This window comes from Penicillium canariense, assembly GCF_028826845.1.
Source record: "Penicillium canariense strain IBT 26290 chromosome Unknown utg000001l_segment0_segment0, whole genome shotgun sequence".
NCBI lineage: Eukaryota > Fungi > Ascomycota > Eurotiomycetes > Eurotiales > Aspergillaceae > Penicillium > Penicillium canariense.
In genome coordinates, this window is record NW_026622728.1 from 4,308,849 (window position 1) to 4,333,301 (window position 24,453).

The following is a 24,453-nucleotide window of genomic DNA, read 5'->3' on the forward strand; positions in this document are numbered from 1 at the left end:
ACTCGCCCTACGTAATTTGCCAAGACAGCGGGCGATTGAGTGAAATCGAATCACAAATCGAATGAGTTATCAAAGTGATTCATCGGAGGTGTATAATAATAATTATAATTTGCAATTAATATAGAAAGGGCCAATTAGTATAGCAAGGCTGTTGGTTGGGGATAATTTTCAACAAATTCATGCCTGGTGCTGAGTCAGCTCCCTACCTCCTTATGGCGCACTGTACGGAGGACCCCTCCATACTGTAGTACTGTATATCTATAGCGGCGGCTCAGATGGCTGCTTGTTAGGCAGGTACCTTTTTAGATCAACCGTTGAAAAGTTGAAAAGATACCCAGCTCTCGAGTGCACAACCGTGGATCAACTGCGCTCTTAAACCAAACGGATTCCCATCTGGCTTCTCTCGTCGCACCACTGTGTTCCTAAGCTACGGGAACGCTGCAGATCATCCCAACACAAAGGGGGCAGTGCAGGCAGGTAAGTTTCGGCGAAATCGCATTGCTCCACGCAATCGGTGGGCGAGGGGGGACCATGTGGGAGGACAGTGGGCGCTAAGGGGTTTCCTTTGGACCCCCTATTTTGTTTAGTTCTGTAGCTGTTAGCGTGTGGATAGGCTATAGCTGACTGTATGAGAAAGTTTACGAGTACACAGCTATGTACTCCTGAATATAACCAAGTTTTTGGTAGCAACTAGTTATTATTTACTGTAGTGGCGGTTCGAGGTCATGATACTGCTTTGTATCCGGAGTGTCGAGGCTCGTCTGAGCATCTGGGACTTCATTGCGGGGATTCTGTGGTAACGGCCATGCAAGCTCCATAAGGGGGCATGTTCACTGATCGCCAGAACCGCCAACAACATGCGCTAATACAACGACAGGCGTATGAATCAAGCTGATCACATGTATTGAATGATATGGTAGAGAGTAAATATATAATAACGACCGGTAATCCGACCAATTTATACCTATCTGTAGCTTATTTTTCTGCGGGCGGGCTTACAGTACATCTAGGTCGCTCGGGCCATCTATACTGGTCAAAAGTCACCGATTATCTCATCAGCCTCCTCCTCTCGCTCCCCCTCGTTCACCAGCTCCTTCACGTATAGCTCCTACTACCGTGCTGGGGCGCAAAGATTACATCGGCTAAAAAGACCAAAGTTAAGTTAATTAGATAGTCTTAGGTAATGGTAGATGATGATTCCAGTCCGTTAGCGCCATTCTCTTCCAAAAGACAATCATGTAAACACTAGACTCAACCACCCACATCTGTTAGTTAGTTACCGCAGACGCCATACTCCCATGCTTGTCACATCCCAGGGACAGGCACCTACACCAGTAGCTTCTCAGATAGAGATACCATCTTCTTTAGCACTCCTCGGGCTAACTTACGCTACGACATCTATATATAATATTCGCAAGGAGCCAAAAAGGACAATCAAAAATCAACCCGTCTGCACCCAGTCACTGAATGATCTACTATATAGACTCGATGGTATCAACAAGTTAGTAGGAACCGGAACAATATACCTATCAATATAATCCATTGACACGCTCCAAAATCCGCTAAGAACAGGCACAGGACAGCACCAAGCCGAACAGCGCATTGTATCGAGCCAAACCATGAGAAGGCAAGCAAGGCATAGACACAAGATAGCAGAAAAAGAAAGGCAAAAAAAAAGGAAAGAAAATGGATATCACATAACAATCCTAATACTAATCCTACTGTAACCAAGCAGACAGTCATACCCTTTTTCCTATACTCGGTAATCCATCCAACCCAGACTGAGTTCAACCATGAAACCCAAATCAACACCTTCAATTAAAATCACCATTCACATCCATATTTCCCCGCCAAAGCAATCACGCGCCACTAACACTCCTCTTACTCAAGAAGCTCCGCCGCGGCAACTTCCTTGAATCCGGGCTCTCAGCCCCGTCAACCTCAAAGCCAGCAGTAGAATGCGAGGTCGTTGGCCTCAAGCTCGCCGCATCGGATCCATCAAAATGAGACCTGATAACCACGGAGCCCTTGCCAACGGCAACAGTCTTATCCACTCCAGCCTCGGAGCCCTGGTCCGCAACCAAGAAAAAGCCCTCGCCGAGCAGATTGTCCGAGCCAAAGGTGGCATGGTCGACGACGCGGACCTGATACTGGGCGGCGGCGGGGACCTTGGGCACAGTGAAGGTGTCGTCGTACTGGACGGGGCCGTCGCCGGTCTTCTGTGCCTTTGTCTTGTGGACTTCCTTCGCGCCCTTGCGGCCCTGGACGCGGATGATAACGCGCAGGTTGGCGGAGGCGGGGAAGCCGGAGGCTGAGACGAGGGTGATATGTGCGGTGCCGGTATCTTCGCGGGGGCGCCGCCGCCGCCGCCGAAGATCGAGAGGCGGTCGCCGTAGATGGAGGCCGTGCTGCGGTTACGGCTGTGTTCCTTGAGCGGGCTGGGGGTGTTGAGGGGTGGTTCATGCCGTCGGCGAGGGCTGCGGCTGGGGTGAGGCTGGCGGCGTTGCGGACGTCGGCGGGGGTTCCTCCAGTGCGTGCTCGGCGAGGGAGGCGGCGTCGTCGCCATTCTGGTCCTTGTCCCTGTGGAAGCGGGACTTGATGCCTTTCCCGAGGAAAGAGGCACCGCGATGGACGTTGCCGCCGACAAAAGTTCCGACCTTGATGGGGGGCGCCGCCAACGCCGACGATGGTGGTGCCCAACGTGCCGCCGAAGGTAGACGAGCCTTGGCGTGAGCGCATCACATAGGTGGGCTTGAAGAGGAGGGTCAGCTGGACAGTACTTGGCTTGCCGTTCGAAGGCAGAGTGACGTCCTTGGACGGGTTGATCAGAGTGACGGAGACATCCTTCGGCTCGAAGGGCACGAGGGACTCAAGGTCGATAAGTCCCTCGCCGAGTCGATCATCGCCAGTGCCACGATCGAAGTCCCAAACCTCGACGCGGAAGTTACCGTCGATGCGGGTCTTGACAGGGGTCTCAAAGGACTCGCCCCAAGTCGGGTTCAGATTCTTCTTAACAACTTCGGTTTTGTAGATCGGATGTTTGATGTCATCGTCGATGAAGAACTTGCAGTATGGGTCGCTCTTGCCGTTTCTGTCAGCGATGGGCAGGTTCACGGCGCTGTTGACTTTCACGAGCAGGGAACCCATGTTGTTGATGCTCTCCTTGGGATCGAGCGTCATCCGGACGGGGATGTAGCGGGCGCTGACAGTGATCTTGCTGATCTCGCCAGTATTGGAACGGAGGACCAGCTCGGTGGGCTTGTACAGGATGCGCTGCAAAGTTGGGAGGGTATCACCAGTAAGTTTAGCAACGGTGTGCTCCTCGCTTGATTCCTTGGAATCATCCTTGTTGACCAGGCGGAGCGTCATCTTGGAGAACTCCAGCTCGCGCACGAAAGCCTCGCCGACTAAGCGACAGTTAGCAGATGTAGCCTGATCAAGAGCTGAGTTGTACATACTGTCTGATGTCTTCATAGTCTTCCCGTGAATCTTAGGTGAGACATAAGCCGGGAACATGTAGTCGTCCATCAGGACCTCCAGCTGCACGTTGCTGTGAGCCAGCTGGCCCTCATGGAACTTGAAAACGACGAAACCGGACTCTGTAAAGAATTAGCGGTTACAATACCATGACTGATATTTGGGGCCAAGATCGTACCGTATTTCGTGAGATCCTCCACGCCGAGCTCCATTCGGGGAATAGTCTTGATCGACCTCACCGACGTAGCGTCAGAGTCAGACGTCAACGGGCGCGCGGTATTAGTGTCCAGACTCGCGCGACCGTTAGTAGTCGGCTCGCCATTAGTCGTACCATTAGGCGCAGTGCCATTGGACAGCGCCTTCAAAGTCGTAGAGTCGACACTGGCCGACTTGGCGTGCCCAAGTTTGACTTTCGAGTCTGTGCTGATGCGAGGCGTACCCGGTACATCAGTACCAGTCAGCTCACTATCCTCCTCTTCCTTCTCCGCCTCGTCTTCAGGATTAAGGACCGGAATAGTCGGGTAGAAAGCAACGGTGTATGTGATGTTGCCCTTGAAGGGGCCTTTGCCGTAATGCAACGGAGATGTAGTAAGCTGTTTCTCGTCATCGATCTCGAATTCGCCGGCCTCCGACTCGCGGACAAAGTCAGACGCCTTGAGATCGACGTAGCCGAGCGAGCGATCCTTGTTGATGGTCTCCTCGTCCATGACCTCGATTGTCACCTTCTCGCGGGCGCTGCGGACCGGCACGTACACGACCTCGTCCCACTCGGGGTTAAGGTTGTTACGGAAGGTCACCGTGCGGCCACGTGTGATGCCGGAGAGCAGAACACGTGCGTAAGGATCCGACTTGCCCATGGACTCAAGGTTGCGCAGGTCAGTCGCGCCCTTGAAGTGGAAGCGCATTACGCCGATCGGGTCGACGTAGCCAGCGCTACCGGCGACGCCAGTTAGGGCGACAGGTTTCCATTGCAGCTTTAGCTTGGCGCGGCCGGCCTTGACTCCGTGGAGGTGGAACCAGTCCTTGCCTTGCTCCATCATCTTCATCATGTCGTTCATCTTGATTTGGTAGCGGCCGATGATGGGATCGGCCATGAGATCACGGTCGTCTTTGATAATCAAACCCAGGCGGGCATTCTTGCGGTCGGTAACGAGGAATTCCTTCGAGGCGTTTTGGAAGATGGGGTTGTTGGTGCGCTTCAACTTGTTGGTGACGTGGATTTCCTTGCCGTTCAGCAGCAGCACGCCGTACGGGTTCAACTTGCCAACGAAGCTCTTGCTGCCGTCTAGATCCTTGGCCTGCTCGACAGTGAACTGCGCAATACCGGTGTTCATTTCTGGTGGGGGCTCTGTTTCGCCCGAGTCCAGCTTGCTACCCTCGAGGACGGGGAAGAAGCGGATATCGGCGTGTATGGCACCGCGATGGCGGCCGCTAGACAGAACTTCCAGGTAGATACCCTCGTGCGAGGGCTCCTCTTCGAGCTTACTGAGCGGAAACGAGGCTGTTCCCAATTCCTTGTCCTTGCGGTATTCGTTCCAGTCGTAAGGGACGACGGTCAAGGCATCCGCGAAAGAGGTAATGATAACATAAATAGTCTCGTTCCAGCGGGGGCTGTCAGTGTCGTGCACGGTCTTGGTGCGGCCCAGCTCGGTGCGGTTGTTCAGCGAGACGACGGCATAGGGATCGGGAGTGCCAGAGAATTTGTCCGCGTTCTTGAGCTGGTGAGCGCCGTGCAGAGTCACCGCGACCACACCAATGGCTTGGTCGACCGGGTTTCCAGCAAGCATCTTGGCAATCTCGATGGGGAAGACATTGGGGTCGTACATCATGGGCTGCAGATTGTTGTGGATCTGCTCCTTGATGAAGTTCTCCAAACCCGGGATGAAGTTGATATCGAAGCCAAGAGTGTCACCACCAAGAGGCTTGCAGACGTAATCAATCTCAGGCGGGCTCAGGAAGCAGACGTCCACGCGCTCGATGTGCGGGAACGGCAGCTGAAGCTTGACCTTGACGCGCATCAGGCCCGAGCAGGCCATGTCCTCGACAATCACGTCCAGGCCCTTACTCACGACACCCTTACCGAGCCGAACTTCCAGAACAATCTTAGGGTTGATCTTGTCCTTGAGCTGGCGTGCAGTCAAATCCATGGTATCATTGGGCGTGAAGCTGAACTTCCAGTCCATAATAACGGTATCAGGATCGGTCTTGGGGTACGTCTTGACATGCTCCAGGCGGGGCGGCTTGGTACCGAGGACGAACGTCTTGAGACGCAGGCTGTCCAGGAAAGCAGGGGTCGAGGTGCTGAGGACCTGATCGACCGAGTTGATAATGGTGTCGCACAGAACGGGAGCATAGATGGGCCAGAACTTGACTAGGAAACTGTTAATCCACTCGAGACTCTCCGTGTCCGTCTCCAGGCGTTGTTTGGACATTTCACGATTAACATCGTCCCGGAAGTTCCGGCGCACTCGGCGTATGGACGTGCGGTAGTATGTGCTGCACCCGGCCATCACCAGGAGCACCCAGCCCACGCCACCGCCCAAGGCGGCGATGAGCCACGATGTCAGACACGCAAACACAATGACCGCGGCATTGTGGTACCAATCGCCAAAGAACTTGTCCGGCAGCCGGCCCTCCAGAAAGGTCGTGTGGTCGAGCAGCGTACCCTCCGCCTGTTCCTCCTCCGTCGGCTCGATGTGAAATTTGGGCGCCCAACCGGTGCGGTCGCGGGCCCAGCGCATATCCTCGTCCATCGCCTTTCCTCCCTCGGCCGCCGCATTGGCGTCCTCGGCCATGATCGCGGTGGCCGAGCGTGGGGGAGGAAGGTCATAATCTGCTTTTCCGGGGTCCTAGGTACACCTGATGAGCCTGGGGAGGATCCTGCCACCAACTACGGGGGAGGAATAGCGCTTACTTGGTCCGTAATCACTGCCATGCCCTCGGGCTTCTTGTCGCGATGGAAACCGGGCGGCAATCGCTAGACCCGAGCTCTCGTTAGTATATGCGATTTTTCTCCAATCGAGGGCCTGTCCCCCTCTCTTGGATCGATTTGATCACGGTTCCTGGTTCAACACCTACCGCTTCAGCTGCCGCGGCCTTATCTTCGGGCGAGGCATTGGGGTCGAATTGGTATGCAGGCGCGCCGGCCGCTCGAGTCTCCTGCACCAGGGCCTCCTCGATCGTGTCCGGATTGACCCTGGATTGGGGATCTTGAGCCAGCTCGGTGGCAGCATCAATCATCCCTTCCTCCTTCAGCTCCGTCTTCTCCGCGGCGACGGACGCCATCTCGGCGGTCGATGTGTTTCGTATTATGCCTCACAGTATGGGCGGGGAATCGTGATTGAGGTAGGATATTCTGGCGCCTGGTGTCACAGAATGGAGGAGCGAGTTAGAAAGGCATGGATCACGGTCGGTGGTGAGGTGGTGAGGTGGTGAGGTGGTGAAGTGGTGAGGTGGTGTGGCCCGAGGGAAATCCGGGGATTGGCAAGCTTGGTGAGGGGAAGGGGAGGGGGCGCTTGCTACTCACTGACGGGGGGACGTGATACCACCGAGTGGGTTGGGCGGAGTGAGGAGAGGAGGAGAAGAAGAGAGAAAAGAATTGTCGTGGGACAGTGACGATCGACGCAGAGGGAAGGAAAGGAGGAGCGCACAGCAGCAGTAGTGGAGAGCCGAAGCCAATTGAAGATGCGCAGGTCGGGCTTCGCAAGGCCAGCCGCTTGCGTCAAGAACACTGCACTGGTGGCTGGGCACGGCATTACGGCCCTTACGGCCATTACAGGGGAAATAGCATGATCTGGGCGGATATTCCGGTATAATTACCAAGCTTCCCAGCACTCTATTATTCAAGCTACGCAATGGCTGCTACTCCGTACAGTAGTGGGAATTATCGTGGTTCATCACGATGGGGCCTAGCGTCACAGCGCAGCAAGAAAAAAAGGGATCGTCTCCAGGCGATCGGAGATCAGTGACGTCTCTCGGCCTACTAGCATTGAACTTACTGGACATGGTTTAGTGAGCGAGAGAGGCGGTTCCGTCACGGCTAGCGAAAGCTATAGCCACGGTTCAGCCCGGGAACACTAGCTATACCCCCAGCAGCCCCCAGGAGCGTACGACGGCTGTAGGGGGTGCATCGGGAGAGTGCCGGAAATGATAATTGTTCATATGAGCTCCGTAATTTATTCTTCCCCCTCTCATGATGCCTTCTCCTTCCGAGCCCACTAGCGATAGGGGCCGGCCACTAGCAGCGAACTATTAAATTTCAATGGGGAGCACCGCCACACGGTCGCATTTCCACTATTATTATACTATTTATACTATTCAATCCAGAACTGGGCCATGGCGTCGTCCACTTGTCCTTCCCACTTTCCCACTTTTCCCTCCGACGGACCTGGTGGCGTGGCTGTGGCTAGGTTGTGCAAATCCACCAGCCCTACCAGGCATCAATATTATTCACCCAGCAAAAGGAAACCAAGTGGCACCAAACCACCCCCGAAAAGCCCCTTCAATAGCTAGTCGCCCTCCCATTCCCATTGGGAGCTCACATCGCCCTAGCCCACACCCCACACCCACTTTCCAGGGGAGAGGCCCCCATGCCCACACCCAAACAGCGTTTCGCGAGCGATACGTGTGGCCAGGCAAAGGTTCCTCCTCCCAGAAAGATCCTTAACTGCTCTCGGTGTAGCGCATCCCCGGACAAGCTCGCGGCGTGCCCCCGCCGGACCATCCCACAGAACTCAGAATCTAGCGGAGCATGTGGCCATCGTGCACTTCGAGTGGACCATTGTGTGTCTGTGCTCTACTGGACTGAACGGACGGGGCGGGACGGCACTATATTGGACTACTGTACCTATGTCATCCGAATGGTGCAGCATATCTGCAGCGACGGCTAATTTGTTGATTTGCTGATTTGTCCATGGCAAACCTGCAGACCGTGCTCTTGGAATTCGATCTATCAGATCTCGGCTTTCAGCCTTCGGAGGACGGTGGCTGGTAGGTCCTCGTGTCCTCGCCTCGGCAAAGGCTAGGCCGCTTCTTCTTTTTGCTTCTCCTCCCATTCCTGGCCTGGGGCAAACTTACGATGCGTGCGGGGGCGTGCCGGGGAGTGATAGTTCGGCTACTGTTGCCACAAGCTGACGATGCGTAAAGGGAAAGGAAAGGAAAGGAAAAAGGACATGCAGTCTCCAGTACTTCCTTCGTGGACTATGTGCGCTGGTAATTTCCAGCCAGCCCGCCCTCCCCCAATTTGGAAAGCTGCGTGGTTGTCTTTTCATTGCTTTTTTTTGTTTACATGAGACATCTAAGTCCGCTTTCCTTTCACTAGCTATCTCCCTGGGGAGTCGGGTCCGACTATCGTTCAGCCCTACCGACTCCGTACCTTCCTACCATTCTCGATTGACTGTTTTGCTCGGAAACGTGCCCTCTCTCCGCAATGCAAACCACTTCTCTTCTACTATCTCTTTGTCTCTACTGTTCTTCCCCGGCGAAAAAAAAGTCATCAGACTGGATACATTCATGCTAAGCAAACCATGACATAAAACCCGATTTTGAAAACACTGGAACTAGGTATGGAGTGATATCTGCAGCACAGCTCGTCACATCTTGAAAGTCGTTGCAATAAATACGGAGGCCAGCCAAAACCAAACCCCCGAGCGAACCTGGTCCCTCACAGCCCCCGAATAAAGGGACAAGATTTACGTTTAAATGAGCTTATTCAAGAGCCCGAGTGAAAGGACATATCAGGTCAAGGGTATGGGCGTTTACCGGCCCAGGCGGATCACACCGGCGGCCATCAGCTTCTGGATCTTGATGCGCACCGAGGCATTCTTCATGTGCTCCTGCAGCGCAGCAGGGTCGCCCTTCGCCTGGTTGAGGATGCTCTGCATGACGGGGTCCTGGAGGATGGACATAATCTAAGAACACAAGGATTAGCAATTACCTTCCAACGTCGGACCCGCAATGGACCCGCAGGGCAGGGGGAACATACTTCAGGATCATTCTGGATGCGCTCCATAGTCTGCTGCTCAGTCTCGCCGGCGCGAGCACTGAACTGCGCATCCAGACACTTCTGCTGCTGCTGCTCGATCTCGCGGGCGTGGGTGCCGTCGTCTTGCTCCGCGGCCGCGGTAAAGGTATCCAGCGCACGGTTGTACTCCTTCATGGCGACAAGCGCCTGGCCCTTGCGCATGTACGCGCGGATGAACTTGGGGTCGCGGGCGATGGCCTCGTCGCAGTCCTGCACGGCCTGCGGGAATGCCATCAGCTTGATCAGCGCGGCAGCGCGGTTTGAGTAGCCACGCGGGTCACTGGGCGCGCGCTTGGTCATCTCCGTGAAGGCGTCGACGGCACCGGGCCAGTCGGCCTCCTGGAACTTCTGCTGGCCGAGCTCGCGGGCTTTCTCGGCGGCCGCGGGGTCCATGTAGGCTTCCTTTTCGGCCTTAGCCTTGGTCTTCTCGGCGGTACGGAGCTTGGTCAGGACTTCCGGGGTGCGATGCTCCATAAGGGACTTGTTATAGTATTCGATGGCCTGGGCGAGGTCGCCCAGCTTTTCGTAGGCGGAGCCAATGCGGGCGAAAGCCCTGTTGTCAAACTGTCAGCAAAAAGAGTTCGACCCAAAAGGAAAGTTTCTTGTATCCTACTTGGCAACGGTCTTGAAGTCGGCGCGCAGATCGCGGCCTTCCTCCACGGCCTTCTGGCAGGTCTCCACCGCACCCTGGTAATCGCCCTTCTCGAACTTAGCGGCACCCAGGTTGTTCAGATAGGTAATATCCTTGTTCAACTCCCAGGCCTTCTCGTAGTGTTCAATGGCCTGGTCGAACTCCTTCTTCTTGTAGAAATCATTACCAATCTTCTTCTCAGCATCACCAGCCTCCCGGGCCTTCTTCTGGGCAAGTGCTTCCTCATCCTCGGGCTCGGGCTCGGGGGTAGGCTGCTTCTTGGGCTGCGCGGGAGCGGGCCTAGCCTCTGACGCTGGCTCAGCCTGAGCACCGGCAGGACCACCTCCAGGAGCACCACCAAAGTTCATATCGATACCCAGGAGTACACTCATAACCTGCAAGAAGCGCGGGTCCCGAATCTCCTCACCAACGCTGTTGGGGTTCTGTTGGATCTTCTTCAGCTTCGCCATGAAGTCGGCGTCGGCTAGCAGGTTCGCGGTCTGGGGGTTGCTGGCGAGCTTCTGGAACAGCGCAGGGTCGTTGAACATGCCACCCAGGCCACCGCTAGGATCACCCATAACACCATCAGCCGTAGCCTCGGCATTGATAGCGCGTTGGACAGCGCTCAGCCCAGATTTGGCCTGCTCGTTGCCCGGCTCGAGCTTCAATGCCTCTTCGTATGCGTCGTGGGCGGCCACTGTTAACAATCAGTCAGCGACTCCCGCTCCATGCCTACCTCATCCTCAATCCACCATCTTATCACTTACGGAGGTCACCCAGTCCCCGGTAGGCAGCACCCTTGCGGAGCTGGCCCTTGGACCAGTCGGGCTTGATGCTAATCGCCTTTTCGGCATCTTCGAGGGCTTTTTGGTACTCGGTCTGGGCGGAGTAGACGGCGGAACGGTTGGAGTAGAGGATGTGGTTCTCGGGCTCAATAGCGATAGCCTGGGTGAACTTCTCACTAGTGAAATCATATATCTCATCAGCAACCTGTCACGCATCACCCTCATAACTGAAGGCGGGGTAACAAACATACATTGCAGTTGGATAGTCCTTGGCCGAGAAGGCCTTGTTGCCTTCAGCCTTCAGAGAGTCAGCCATGGTGAAAGGGTGGTTTAATCGAGGTGTAAAGGGGTGTAAAGGTCAATCCCCGGGCGCTGCTGCGGTTATGAGCTCGCCCTCTTTGCCAGCGAGCTTCTCGAAATTTCCGGAAGATCGCTGGTGCCTGAGGCCGCAGGCCTAGAAGCGTGACGGTCTTAAGCTCCGGGCGCACTAAACCCAAACTGGCGCAGCCGACATCCCCGCTGCGAAAAAAGTCGCCAAACAGTGTTTTTTGTGTTTCCTCTCTGACTCAAATCTTGCCAGTCACGGTCGCTGTCGCCATGATCCTTTAACTGGCCCCTCCCTGCTCCTGCAGCTGCTCGAGTGGAACATGATCTCTCCCCTCCGACCTTAATCGTGCCCCCTCTCTACCCTCGCCGAAGCTGAGCCTCCCCCAACCTCTGACTCTCCCACCATGGGGTCTCGTGTCACCGAGGTCGCCTCGCGGCTCTACGACGCCTGCCTCGAGAGGTTCGACACCGACCATCTGTTCTACCAGCAAGACCTGCTCGCTCTCGACGTCATCCCACAAGGTGAAATCGATCTGCTGCTGAAATGCGCCCAGGCGCTGGTCGATCAAAAATTGTTCCGACTCCACCAAGGCGCAAATAACCGCCTCGCCTGGAAGCTCATTTCTCGCGATGATGCCGAGAAGTAAGTTGTCTTCTACTTCATCTCACTCATAGCCGTGGACACTTCAGGAGAGCTGTTTCGCTAATCAAAAAACTCTTCTATAGACTTCAGAACCTCAGCCCCGACGAGAGCTTAGTGTACAATGTCATCCACTCAAGTGGCCGCTCAGGCGTCTGGGTGCGCTCAATACAATCACGCACAAACCTGCACAAGTCCATCCTCGACCGTTGCGTGAAATCTCTCGAGAGCAAGAACTACATCAAGAGCGTCCACAATGTTAAGTACCCGACCCGAAAGATGTACATGCTCGCGGGCCTGGCCCCGAGCGAGGACATCACCGGAGGTGCCTGGTTCACGGACGGTGTCCTCGATGCCAACTTCATTAACAGTGTCGCGGGCTACATCGAATACACCGTCAGCCGACGCAGCTGGTACGAAGTCCCCGCCGCCGACCGCGGCCGCAGCAAGCGGATCAAGACCGCCACCGGCAAGGCGGAGGTAAAGTCTGAGTCAGAGAAGACATACCTTCCCTACCCTGCCAATTACCCGGGCTACCCGACGGTCGACATGATCACCAACGCGGTCAACCAGAGCGGCATCACGCCCGTGCGCTTGGGCGAAGACAGCATCATCCAGCTGCTTCAGATGCTCTGCTTCGACAAGAAACTCGTCTCGCTGAACAACGGCACTTCCTATAAGTCCGTCAAGAACCCCGAGATCGTCAAAGCAAGCCAGTCGCGCAAGCCAGCTGCGGAGGAGGAAATGGCTTCGCCTCTTCACGGCTTGGGCAAGAATGGAATGACTGAATCGCCATGCGGATCGTGCCCTAATATCCGTCTCTGCTCACCCGGTGCTGCCATCAGCCCGGAGACCTGTGAATATTTTGACCCATGGTACGAGAAGGTGCTCGGGTTTTGATCATCTCCAAAACTTGTTTGCGGATTCTTCGAGATATTGGCTGTCTCATAATTGAGCCGAGCGGTTGCACGACACGGCCAATTGAAGCCGAGCCTAACACCCACCAAAGAGAACGAGAGCCCCTTACACTCTCGCTCCTCTGATCTTCAGGTACTGTGATCTATGATCTACACGGTGCCCCTTTGCATGCAAAATGGAACGACCAAAAAAGGATTTGTGCATAGCGATTGGCGTTCTTTACTGTGATTATTTCTCCGGCCTAAGCTGCCCCTGGGGCTGCAGAGCGAATGCTCATATGTATTTTCCGGATGGGGTGAGATTGCGCTTGGTCCGTGGCTTTGACATGAAGCTCCCTACATGGACCATATTGTTCTAGAAATTAGAAATGACCTCAAAGATCATATCGGCACAAGTATCCGTGTCAATAATTGTAGACTGGATCTGGTTTGCTTTTCGGGTATACTACAGATACCCTACCTAGTATTTACACATGATTGATAGGCCGTATCGCGATGGCTCCATCTCGCTCACGTATAAGAGCTTGCACTACAAGAACAGGATTTACAATACGCTCTGGCTTCCATCCTATCTCTCAACCGCCATACCGAATGAACTATAGACTGTACTCATCGAAGTCGAGGAAAGGCGCTTCTGTATAAGAAAAAAAACCGATGTGATCGTATCGAGGCAGACTGGCTACATGCTCAAGAAGCGTACGTAATATGCTAAAGGATATCGAAAATCCGCCGCTCCACACATAACCGGCCTTACTTATCTTTGCTGGATCGCAAGCAAATCTTCGATTAGTCCTCTTATGCACCTCTCCCTATCGTGGAGAAGGTACATCCAGGCGGGCCATTACTGTTCCCAGTTTTAACCTGTGTCTAAATATACAAAGATCGTCCTAATGACCGACCTCCTAGTCCTTTTCAAATCACCTGGACGTGATCTATTTCTTAATACCAGAAAAGCTCAAGCCCATACCAACTCAGGGTCTGTTTCCCCATATTCGTGTTGCTTCTGTCACAAAATATTGTTCTTCCTGATGATGAACCCGCCATGTACTGACCCATTGTCGAGCTATCCACAATCAATCCTTACTATTGAAGATGACAATCACATTTCCATCCTCCTCTTCGTGCTTTGCTATCTATATCCCAAGATCTCCCTTTCAAATGACATCCAAGCTCAGAAAATATTACTTGCTAGAGTATGCGTAATCCCTATGCCTTGCTTCCAAAACAACATGAATGTTATTCATTAGCCCATGCTTGATCGGCAGGCAATGAATACATATGCCATGCGAGGAAGATGGAGAGGAATGAATATGGGTCAATGAAGAGCTTGAGTCCGATAATCGCAGCAGGCCAATAGGATTTTAGGAGGCACGCAGCGATTATAGAAAATCATGAGAACCGGGCACAAATTCTGCTCCACCCATGATACCCTATAATCTCCATAATATACTATTATGTCCGTTTACAGAGCCAAATGTGCTGTCTGCAAGCTTCCGATCACCGGTTAAAGTGCGGTGATACCAATCTCATATGAAAGTCGTGTAGAAAACCTGGCATTTGATAGAATCCAGGGAGTGTGAAGTAGAGTACGTAGAACATAAACACTGATAATTTGACTGGAAGTTACGATCTCGTGTTAGCTCTGTTCGGGTGTTCTGTCTCCTCGAAAACGAGGCCTAGCCGGGGCCCAAATCCATCAGCACGGACCCTCCACCATCCTTGGGGTCCGTGCAATCGCTACTAGGATAGGCCGGAAGCACGTAAGTAGAATCATATGTCGAACTAAAAAATGACTGTATTGACTAAGAATGTAGCCCGTGGAGCATTTTTGGTCTAGCGGTCATTTTGCCTATCTATCCGCAACAGCGCTTAAAATGTCCATTGCGTACCCCAAATCTCGGCGCCGCGATCATGGAAAATTTCTCTATGGAAAAAGGTCTTCGTTGACGAACTCCATTGCCTACAACTTGTCTCTTGATATGGAAAGGTCATCTCATTCCGATCCCAACCGTGGGAGATTTGCTGCATTGCCGCATAAACGCCTTAGATGGTCCAACGAGGAGACGACGATTGTGATATATTTTTCGTCGCGGCAGATTCATCCTAAAACGATCCGCTGCCTGCTGTTGCGTCGGGGCTATGTTCGTTCCACTAGCGCAATTGAACGCAAAGTGGTTTCCGTAGCCCAGCTGCATCCACATCTAAGGTCTTCTAAGGGGCACTGGGATTTGAATGCTGTTGACCACTGGATGGACGATTTACTTGGAAACCATGAGTCGGTGAATAAAGTAATTCATTTTTCACCGGAGGATGCAGAAGATGTGGTAATTGTGAGCCGCCCTCTTTACGCTATTTCTACATGTGTACTTACTGCCTCTGTATAAAATTAGAATCAACCAATCGATGCACCTTTGAGGGCGTTGAAATTAGATCTTTGTTTTGGGACCTCGTAAAATAATTGAACACGCGAACATCTGCAAGGCTTGCTGTAGGGGTGCTACAGGCCATTCGAAACACTATCAAAACAGTTTGCTTAGAAGGCGGAAGACCGACAAGCATTGCTTGTCAAGCAATTTCAATCGACATTGTCCAACAGGGGGCGGTAACCGCATCCATCCCGATTCTCAGAAAGCATCTATATATTTTAAGTCACTAATCCGATGATAAGCGAGGACAAAGAAACCCCGTCGAGGCCACCCTACTTCATTGATTTTGATATGGCTATCAGAGAGCAGCGAGCCAATGATCTGGTAGAAAACGGGGAGACCGGCACGCCAGAGTTTATGGCAATTGGTTCACTTCTAGGCAAGAAGCATTTTTTGTTCATGAGCTTCAATCATTCTCCTGGGAGATCATTTGGAAATGAAATTACTACTGGGGGCCCTAGGAAAGGCTTGTTGCAGGGCCTGAAAAGTGGAACTTTGTGGGAACAGAGAAGTTAGCGGGTATGAAAAGCCGAAACATTCGATGCTTTCAAGGGGATTTTGTGGTCCGCAAATAAGTACTCTACAGGGTACTGCCAGCTACCGATTTCATGCGTCAAGCCACTTTGTACCGCGGTATTTTATCGGAAAAACATGACGAAGATACCGGATTCGATGTGGACGAAACAGATCCTGCCGCGCGACCGAGAGGACTGAGAGTTGGCAGCAGCCCATCCTCCCGGGTTCATCAAGAATCATGCTGTCAGCATGGTATACTTCAAGCACGCGGTTTGTGCTGATTGGTTCATTATAAATGTCAAAAATAGGAGAACTGAAGAGTGGAAGGACTGGTCCGTAGACGAGACCTACACATGCATTCTGTCTCAAAGCCAGGATAACCATGAAAATGCAGACTTGCTTACATATAATCCTCTGTGACTTTGATAAGTCAGAAAGGAGAGGAGAGGGGGGGTAGCCTCACCAAGCAATATATCCACTATCCAGACCTTCCGATGCGACCTGGGTAGTGTGCCAAAGACCGCTGCGCTCTGATAGGGTAAGCCAAATCATAAGACGATTCTTATAAGTATTGGGGGGTCCTTGCTTTAAAACTCAGGTGCCTTCATTCAAACAGCCCTATATCTTACTATCAGCAAGCTATGATTCGCGCAAATCAACTAGCTAAGTTATGACAACTGATGATTTTCCCTCGGTCGATCGCCCCTTCATTATGAACCGGATAACCCGTTGTCCTTGATGCTGACAATCTGCACGCTAGCAAAACCACTTCACATATCTTCGCCATTAGCGACTGGATTTGAACCCATATACACATTGTTACTATGTCCCACGAAGAACGACATCGAGCCATTTATTTGGTGACGCATTTGGAGTGCTGGAATAGCTTTTCAGAATCTCCCTTTGAGCTACGTAAATCTGCAATATTCGTCGAAGAGTACGCTGGTGTGTCTCTGATCTGCATAGGCTTGTGCTCTGAAGTGCGGTAACCCGCAGCTCATCGGCGGTTGCAACTTCACGCAGCTCTCTGCGGAGCAATGAGGCCAGGAGCTCAACCTTCTCTTTCTTAAGTCAGGAATAGTCATCTAGCGGTTTAGGCAGCATACCTATTTTACATAGGAGACTTGGCCTTTTGAACGGTATAGATTTAGGCCACCAGGCTGGTTCCAAATCAGTCGCATATTTGATTTTAGGCTCGATGAGTTCGACCCAAAATCTGACAAGGTCTTCACAGACGTAGCTAGGCAAGGTTTCGATCTCAGTCTCATAATGCGAGGCTTGATTTCCGGCACCATCGCCGTATCTGGCTGTAAACGAGGTATGAGCAACTGAATCGGGGGTTTAGATTAGCATACTCACCGAATCTGTACGTATTCTCGAGGGGAATAAACTTGAATTGTTTAGTACGCCCTAGTCAACCAGCCTTGGTAAGCTATGAGATTCGAACTGGATATGAAATCTTTCTATCACCTGATGCAACCTCCTTTTCCATCGCATCATTCCGCTGAGATGAACTGGATGGCCCATGGCAATGGTTCGTGTAGAGTATGCCATGGCCTTGACCCGACGTTTCGAGATACGGAACGAATCGATTGTCCATCTCTGGATACCAGACAGAATGGGGTAGTAGGCTCTTATTTAAGGGCTTGTGATGACATGAACACGACGCTGGAATCGGTCAATCCTCCATAACCATCCTAGAGACTCCGGTATCAAGTTTATAGTACGTACATCTTGAATATTTCGACTCCGGCAACTTTCACTTAATCTCAAATATCAGCTCAGAATCTTAAAGGTGGGTTTCGGTGATATCAGCCCCGCCGAAGACACGGCCGGAAGGCTTTGGGTGCTTCATATGATGTAGAACTGAGGCCAGGCAGCGCGCCTCCTCTTTTGATCCTTGCAAAACAAACAGAAACAACGTCTATAGGATGCCAATCGGAGATTTTTCAACCAATCAAAGTTTTCGAAATTAGCATCTGTCCTTTCTCTAGCGTCTGATGTGATCGGTCAGAACGGAAAATACGTAGGGACTAAATTAATATTCACTTGGAAGAAGCAATCACCCAACGAGCTACATGGCGGGAGCTCGAAGTGGGGCAACGCGCCATTGAACCAAAGTACCACTGAAGCGGAGTAGTCCGAGTGGCTGCAATTGATATCTCTCCATGGCATTGCGCTTTGGTAGCACTGTACAGAGTACTTGCTGAAATCACATGCTGCCATTGAAACTCGAAACTACATTCTACTTCTACAATAGTCGTTTCTTAACATTGGCAAAGATCACCCTGATCTAATAAACCCGTCCGGATCACTTTTGGGATACTGCTTTACTGTGGTAGGAATCTTCCTTTAGCATGTTAATTTCGGCCCTCCTCCCGTGCACTGGTCACCAGTCGCTAGCCCAACGACACGGGCTTGTGGGGCCATGGCGCGATGAGAGGAGGCGCACGTTAAACCAATAGTGGGGGAATGTGAGATCTGTAAACAATCCTGAGCTGTCTATGAACTAAAATCAATTGGGTTGGGTAAGCCTCACTGGCAAGTACCGTCGGCATGCGCTGAACACTAATGATTAGGTCTTTGACTTGGTATAGAGTCCCGAGCTCTTTGACTCCATATTGCTTTTTTGGGTGACTACATTGGTAAATCACGATATTCCACGTAGACAATATGTCTTCCTAGCGCCAAAAAAAAAAGGGAAGATTGTGTAACCTTGTCTTTTTCTTACCAAGCATGATCAACATGATATCAGTTACTCTCTAATTAGCTTCGCTTTTACGCTAGTGGTAAACTTATAACCCGGTATCACAATAAATCTATATATTAATATACATATATATATATATATATATATATGTTTTTTTTTTTTTTTGGAAAAAAAAAAAAAAAAAAGAAGAGAAACATGTTTCTCAAGGAATTTCGACCCCTCGTTTTGGCACGGTGCTCGGCTTACACTTGCAATCACCCTATCCCAATCCAGCAACCAGCATAGGGAACAGTATTCTCAAGGCCAGCCACATCAGCCATAATGTCTCTACTTCTACACGAAAGCGGGGTCCCCGTTTAAATACGGATTATCTTTCCGGCCATGATGATTGGTGTTCTGCTCTAGTGCCACCCGCACGAGATAAGAGTAAGCCACTCCCTTCGTCAGCTGTAGGGATCTCCTAACCGTATCGGCACATGATGGCGAGCCCGGCGCTTGCTGCTCCACCAGCGCACAGAACCCGGCATAGGACCACCACCGACACGGGTGAGAGCAATCCCTAACGGTAAATTCCTGAAAACAATTTCCATGGTTTAGGTTGTTTTTTATGAGTGCAGACAGGGGTGAAAAGCATCAAGAGATCTTGGACTTCATATGACCTGTGGGCCGAAGGTCGATGGTCATTAGCAGTAATACCTCATCGAGTCTAGAATTATATACGAGGGGCCAGATAGCTATGTTCCAATCCGATGGAGTGGAGAGTGCAACCGTGCGTCTGGAAATAGGTACGATTCGGATGAGGAGAGTGTTGCCTCAGTCCATAGGGCGAAGCCAGCCACGTAGCGTAATAGACTACTCGATGATATGCCATCTCGTGACTCGAGCTCAATATGGTATCATTTCACGACATTTCCTCGTCTCGAAACTGGGGTAGAAGTTATCTCTGATATGGCAAAATAATGATAAGTAGAAAGGCGATTCAGAATCTGCTCCAATTAAGAAAACCACGATTTAGAATGGATATTTAAACATAAGCCTACGATCATACTAGCGTACCTACTACATCGTCGGTTCCACGCGTAAGTGTGGGGTAGACTCTTTATCTCTCACCGGTATGTGTTGGGACGTTGGGGCACAAGCATGTGTTGCTCATTGCTTCGCAAAGTTTACAGAGGCCACCCTACCATGGTCCTATATCATATAAGATCTATCCTTACTAAGGTAGCTCAAGCTTGCGCTGTTGGAACCTTTGAATTATTTTTCTAATAATCGATTATACCTATTTCATGAGCTCTAGCTATATCGTAGGGCTACAACATGCGTGACAAAGGGCTCAGAGGGTAAATACAGACAGGTACGCAGACTGTTACCCGACTTAAAGTTAACGTCACTTCTCAATCAACGCAAGCATACTCATTGAGGTCTTACTAGTGCTTGATTCCCAGCTGGGATGGGGCGGTGGGAAACTTCGCTCAAACCGCACGACGCAGTTGCTTAAAGACTATCTTGGCCGGCTATGACGATCATTGTGCTCTTCCTTCTTTTCATGTTGTTCCAGCAGTGTAATTCAGTGGGTTGCTTCTGTCCCGTCCCACCCTGGCATTTGCATACCCATGCAGATCGGCCGGACCGTAGCACGCTTATTAGGGGCAGACGATGATTGACACTGCGGTAAGTTTGACGTCGCACGAACCGGAGCAGTTCTTACACAGACTCTAGCGCTCCATTTTATGCTCCTATCCTTCTTACCTAGGGCCGGACGACTGCAGTTCAGTGATGATCTGCCTTTATTCTACAGCATGTGCTAGCATGTGCGTAAGATTCATGGCTTATCTGGGGCCAGTCGGTGGATAGGAGAGCTCTCCTGCAATTTAGCGGCCACTAGGAGCAGCGGTCACTCCAGTTTATCCCATGGTGACGACGCATGATATGCAAGCAGAGTAAAAACCCTGCCATTGTTGAACGCGTCTCCTAAACGGTTGTGGTCAGACTTTGAACTTGACCGTGGTGGCTATTACTCTGGTTGGCCGCTGCCAACGCGACTCATAGATACCCAAGAGCTCTAGATATGTACTTACGTTACACAAAGAAAACAACGAAAGATCGAAAGTGAAAAGTATAAGCTCTTTAGGTATCAGGACTCCTGTTTCAAAGGTGTCGCTCTCGTCCAGCTTTCTGATCTCAGTTGGAAGTAATAAGGCAACATGTAAAGGACCAGGCAACTATCAGTTTGGAATGAATCATGGTATCATTACTATATTGTAATCGATGAATAAACGCGGGGATGCGGACATGTCCTTGGCTGCGCAGCTATACATGTGAACGATAGGGAAGGCCTGTTAGGCAGCGTTGCCCTTGGTCTAAGCACGTCAACGCTTATTGAATTGAAGTTACGCCTGACGCAAAAAGATAAATTTGCCCGATGGGGCCAGAATCGATCGGGGGGAGAAAAACAGAACGAATACAACGCCAAAACCTCAATTCGCGACCTCGATCTCCGGTGATAACTTTGACCCATGCCGGGTGAGGATATCCACACAGACAAGCCAGGCTCGCTCAGAGGAAGGGTCGTTGGCCGACATTGCACGCAGCCAGCGGATGGCCTTTCGGACCTTCTCTGTAAGACCGGCAGCCTCGGTGGATCCCGGCTTTAATCGAGCGAACAGCTCAATTAGGAGGATGGTAGTGGACTGCATCACATAATGCAGGACACACCACCAGGGCGAAGCCCCGTAGAGCCAGTCCGTGTCCGCCTCGTCGGGAAGCAGATCTAACATCCGGCCCGCGACTTGCACGCAGGTAGACGCCATGGTATCGCATACGCTCGAGGAGATTGTAGCGTGTGGTTGGCAGGCGAGACGGCGGAGGCAGGGCTGGGAGATGACTAGTTTGGTGGTATAAAAGCGGAAGCCTAGACTGGTGCGTTGACGGATGAAGGATCGGGTGGTGTCCGGGGTTCCAAAGCGGAATTCTTTTGGAAGACGGGCGAACCACTCGTCGGTATTAGTGTTAAAGGTAAAGATTGCTATCTCAGTCTCCTCCCATGACCGCTGTGCCGCCCGAGGTGCATATAGGATTTCGATCGCTTCCCGAAGAAGAACCGTCAAGTCCACTGTGAATAAGAAGTACAGGGAGATGTTCGGCGCTGGGGTGTTCCCTATCACAGAGAGGCGCTTTTCGGTCTCATCACTCAAGTCACGGTTTTCTAAGTGAGTGTGTTCGGTCGAGGCATCGAGAGGCTGAGGGGTTGGGGGATTACAAGAGAGCAAGGACGCCAAAAGTGCATTTCGGGCCATGTGGTCGGTGATCAGCTGTGCAACCTCTTCCTTGTTGAGATCTTCCTCCGGATAGGGGAGTGGAAGAGGGGTGCTGCGGAAAGTCTCGTCGGTGGTGGGTGGTCGGCCCGTCAACACACAAAGCCCAGCATCGAGCATGAACAATGCCCACCACACACGGTACCGAATCTCTTTTGAGAAATGAGAGACCACATCACCCTCAATCCGAAAATTGAGGCCCATTGCTATGGCTGACCGGATCGCGATCCCGATCATCCGCCAGGACCTAGAAGGCGGGGGCCAGTTAGAACCCGGGTCGGCTTGGGAGCCCTAAAAGGTGGAGAGGCCGTACCGGTTAATTTGGCCGGTAGACAGCAGATAGAAGGCAGCTAAGCCTTCTACCTGCACCTGCTGTAGATTGGGATGGTCGAGCAACGCGGCATCACCCATGCTTAACCGCCACGCTCGCATAAAGTACTCCGTATGATTATAGGCTCCCTGCTCGGAGGAGCTCTGGGCTAGGTGTGCACGCCGCGTCGCGATGGCAAATACTAGGTTTAGCACGGCCACCCACCGCCTCCCGGGTCGTTGGGTGGGATTCGCGTAGAAGGAACGGTATTGGCCTAGGAACGTTTCCTTGCCAATGATTGGGAACTCGGGATGCACGGCTTGGAAGTAATCTTCGATCAGTTTATTCGCAATCGGTTGGGGAGGTCGGGCTAGAAAATCGACGTCGGCGTCGTCAGGGCCCGCGATCTGCGTAGTGTCCTGAAAGTAGTTGATCGATGAAATCGAGGGTCGATCGAGGGGGTCTCCGATGGGCGTATCATCTTGGTCAAGATCGCGTTTGAGTCTATATAGCCAGGTGATCGCCGAGTGCTCCCCCACGAAGCCCATCGCCTGGGAGGCCTCATCATGGTTGAAGTCCTCCTCAATATGGTGTGCGGCGGCTATCCAGGCATGAGATTCCAGATTTTCAGGAGCCTCGTTATAGTTAGAAGCCAGTCAGACGGCACGATGTGAATTGGTTAAGAGGGGAAAAGGAAATGCGAGGATGAGGGGATGGTGAAGGGGCGCGACCTCTCACTCTGACTAATTGGCCCAGCGTTTGATCAAAGCGGCGCGCCGGCGAGGCATTCAGCTGTGGATACAAGTCGCGCAGCAAGCCTTGGTAATGTTGAACCTGCGTAGTCAGACTCTGGAATTCCCTATCGTTTTACGTTAGATAATTGGGACTGCCGGTGACATGATAGTTTGATGTTTGATCGCACTTGAGGATCCGTTCTCGCTTCCGATCGCCATAGGAGCACGGGGTCCCCGCAGCCTGGCACCGCTGACAAGCTGGACGGTGCCCACTGCATTTGGCCTTTTTGTCGCGGCAATGCTCACAGGCCTTGCTAACACGACCACTCGCCATCGATTGGGTGGAGTGTACAGACCGGGGGATCGGGACTTTCTGGTTCAAAGACCGGTCGGGGTTAGGCATCAAGCCCAGGTCAGTGCCGGGAATGGGGTCGGGAAGCTCGGGAGGTGGCTGCGAGTGTCCAAGGATCAGATCGTCGTAGGCGAGCGGGGCCGTCTGCGGAATTCCTGAATCCTGCTCGAAACACTCTGCTTCCTCGGGGAGGCATGGAGGCGGGAAGTCGTCCTCCATCGTCCGAGACGGGAACAGACTGGGCTGCGTGGGAAAGGGAAAGACCGCGAGCTCCTTGCAATCTTAGCAGGTTGGGACCCAGACACATCCAGGACATGAGGAAGATTGTAGCATAGAGACAAGCAGACAACCGCCGAGAGATTAAAAAGTTACAGGGCGGGGCGCACCGCCCTCACGAATTCTACAGCGTTCCGAGCCTCTCTAGGGGGGAACTGCGGGAGAAAGTACGCTGGGGTCGGTTTCTGTAGCGTAGCGAAAAGTAGTGTTGGGGCTAGGAAATGCGGTGCTATAGTATTGGCGGTTCGAAAATCCGCCCTCTTTTGCCACAGCGGCCGGGAGTTATAACTCCTCCAGGGCGCCACACGCTGAGGATTGCGATCAAGTTGCAAGATCATCCATGCTGGTAGTTTTGGCTTTGTTGCTGCGAGCCCTGCCAAGGCAGGAAACGAGGTGTGAGCCGTGAAGAAAGCATGCCTTCGTCCTGGAGCTGTGCTGGGAACCATGTATATCCCCTTGGCCTGGTATCGGTCTGTCCAGTTCGAAAGTGTTGGCCCTGCTGCCCTGCTGCTCGGAGTAGTTCTGGGGTGTTTGACTAGCTGTGCTGAACGGCTTTGTCTGCGCCTTTCTCCAATAGCATAGCATGTCTCGATGGCCCGATTCGAACAATCCGTAGCCGCGCTAAACCATCGGGAGCTCCACCACTCCAGCAGGCCGTGTGGTGTAACTTACCTTCCCACGGTCTGCTTCGGCAAAGGCATCATCCTGGTCAAGGTCCGGAGAAGCCCCCCGTCGCTGAGATGCCCAGGGGACCTGATTTGACTTTCTGGTGAAGCAGAATTTGCCTCGTCCTTCCAATTCCGGGACGGACGGGCACATGCGCCTCGTTTCCCTTGGGAGGTTTCTGTGGTGCCCAAGGCCACTCTCACACTTCATGGACCTGGTCACCTGAGATGGGCCATCACTTGCTGGACCTCTGGTCTCTCGACTCGGAGAGCATCTCTTCCTGGACAACGCTGACTTTGCTGACTTGCTGACCATCGCTGAGGCACAGATGCGCGAAGCGAGCCGAACCC

The 24,453-nt window shown here is 52.3% G+C and overlaps 4 protein-coding genes across 4 annotated transcripts; 1 reads left to right on the forward strand and 3 right to left on the reverse strand.

The window, feature by feature from the left end:
* Positions 1–1,859: 1,859 nt before the first annotated feature.
* On the reverse strand, positions 1,860–6,762 carry N7482_001482 (uncharacterized protein; the record flags this gene model as incomplete). Its single annotated transcript, XM_056683607.1, has 7 exons — positions 1,860–2,408; positions 2,466–2,602; positions 2,658–3,407; positions 3,459–3,599; positions 3,656–6,326; positions 6,392–6,454; positions 6,556–6,762. 7 exons carry the CDS (start codon positions 6,760–6,762, stop codon positions 1,860–1,862), a joined length of 4,518 nt encoding a protein of 1,505 aa, XP_056547213.1.
* A 2,471-nt stretch (positions 6,763–9,233) lies between these two features.
* sti1 (Hsp90 cochaperone STI1) lies at positions 9,234–11,231 on the reverse strand (the record flags this gene model as incomplete). Its single annotated transcript, XM_056683608.1, has 5 exons — positions 9,234–9,386; positions 9,461–10,052; positions 10,113–10,827; positions 10,898–11,091; positions 11,167–11,231. 5 exons carry the CDS (start codon positions 11,229–11,231, stop codon positions 9,234–9,236), a joined length of 1,719 nt encoding a protein of 572 aa, XP_056547214.1.
* Positions 11,232–11,646: 415 nt separating this feature from the next.
* N7482_001484 (RPC34 RNA polymerase subunit family protein) lies at positions 11,647–12,782 on the forward strand (the record flags this gene model as incomplete). Its single annotated transcript, XM_056683609.1, has 2 exons — positions 11,647–11,885; positions 11,969–12,782. The coding sequence occupies 2 exons, from the start codon at positions 11,647–11,649 to the stop codon at positions 12,780–12,782; spliced, it is 1,053 nt and encodes a 350-aa protein (XP_056547215.1).
* An 8,146-nt stretch (positions 12,783–20,928) lies between these two features.
* On the reverse strand, positions 20,929–24,256 carry N7482_001485 (uncharacterized protein; the record flags this gene model as incomplete). Its single annotated transcript, XM_056683610.1, has 6 exons — positions 20,929–22,012; positions 22,079–22,710; positions 22,814–22,934; positions 22,998–23,434; positions 23,548–23,898; positions 24,110–24,256. The coding sequence occupies 6 exons, from the start codon at positions 24,254–24,256 to the stop codon at positions 20,929–20,931; spliced, it is 2,772 nt and encodes a 923-aa protein (XP_056547216.1).
* Between the last annotated feature and the right edge of the window lie 197 nt (positions 24,257–24,453).